Here is an 842-nt window from a genome sequence, read left to right on the forward strand (position 1 = left end):
TGTGTGTGTGTGTGTGTGTGTGTGTGTGTGTGTGTGTGTGTGTGTGTGATGTAACACACCTGTCAGCCTGCAGCTCAGTAACTCTGTTTGATCAACTGGTTTTCATTCATTCATGTTGATTTAACTCAACCGTAGAGCCTGAGTCGAAAAAAAGGGGAGGGAGAGACACCTGAAGGAGGAACACCTGAAGGAGGAACACCTGCAGGAGAAACACCTGAAGGAGAAACACCTGAGGGAGAAACACCTGAAGGAGAGACACCTGAAGGAGGAACACCTGAAGGAGGAACAACTGAAGGAGGAACAGCTGAAGGAGGAACACCTGCAGGAGAAACACCTGAAGGAGAAACACCTGAGGGAGAGACACCTGAAGGAGGAACACCTGAAGGAGGAACAACTTAAGGAGAAACACCAGAAGGAGGAACAGCTGAAGGAGAAACACCTGAGGGAGAGACACCTGAAGGAGGAACACCTGAAGGAGGAACAACTGAAGGAGAAACACCTGAAGGAGAAACACCTGAAGGAGTAAAACCTGAAGGATAAACACCTGAAGGAGGAACAATTGAAGGAGAAACACCTGAAGGAGTAAAACCTGAAGGATAAACACCTGAAGGAGAAACACCTGAAGGAGTAAAACCTGAAGGAGAAACACCTGAAGGAGTAAAACCTGAAGGATAAACACCTGAAGGAGAAACACCTGAAGGAGAAACACCTGAAGGAGAAACACCTGAAGGAGAAACACCTGAAGGAGAAACACCTGAAGGAGAAACACCTGAAGGAGAAACACCTGCAGGAAGATCAAAGAACATCTTATGGAACAAAACTTAATCTACAGCTGATTTAGT

The 842-nt window shown here is 46.4% G+C and overlaps 1 protein-coding gene across 1 annotated transcript; it reads left to right on the forward strand.

Annotated features, from left to right (window-relative positions):
• Positions 1-143: 143 nt before the first annotated feature.
• Positions 144-836, forward strand: LOC106512103 (DNA ligase 1-like; the record flags this gene model as incomplete). The annotated part of the gene is made up of 1 exon (XM_014000793.1): positions 144-836. A coding segment is annotated over one exon (383 nt), but the record flags the coding sequence as incomplete, so codon positions are not given.
• Between the last annotated feature and the right edge of the window lie 6 nt (positions 837-842).

The sequence above is a fragment of the Austrofundulus limnaeus genome, unplaced genomic scaffold (genome assembly GCF_001266775.1).
Source record: "Austrofundulus limnaeus strain Quisiro unplaced genomic scaffold, Austrofundulus_limnaeus-1.0 Scaffold4262, whole genome shotgun sequence".
Classification (NCBI taxonomy): domain Eukaryota; kingdom Metazoa; phylum Chordata; class Actinopteri; order Cyprinodontiformes; family Rivulidae; genus Austrofundulus; species Austrofundulus limnaeus.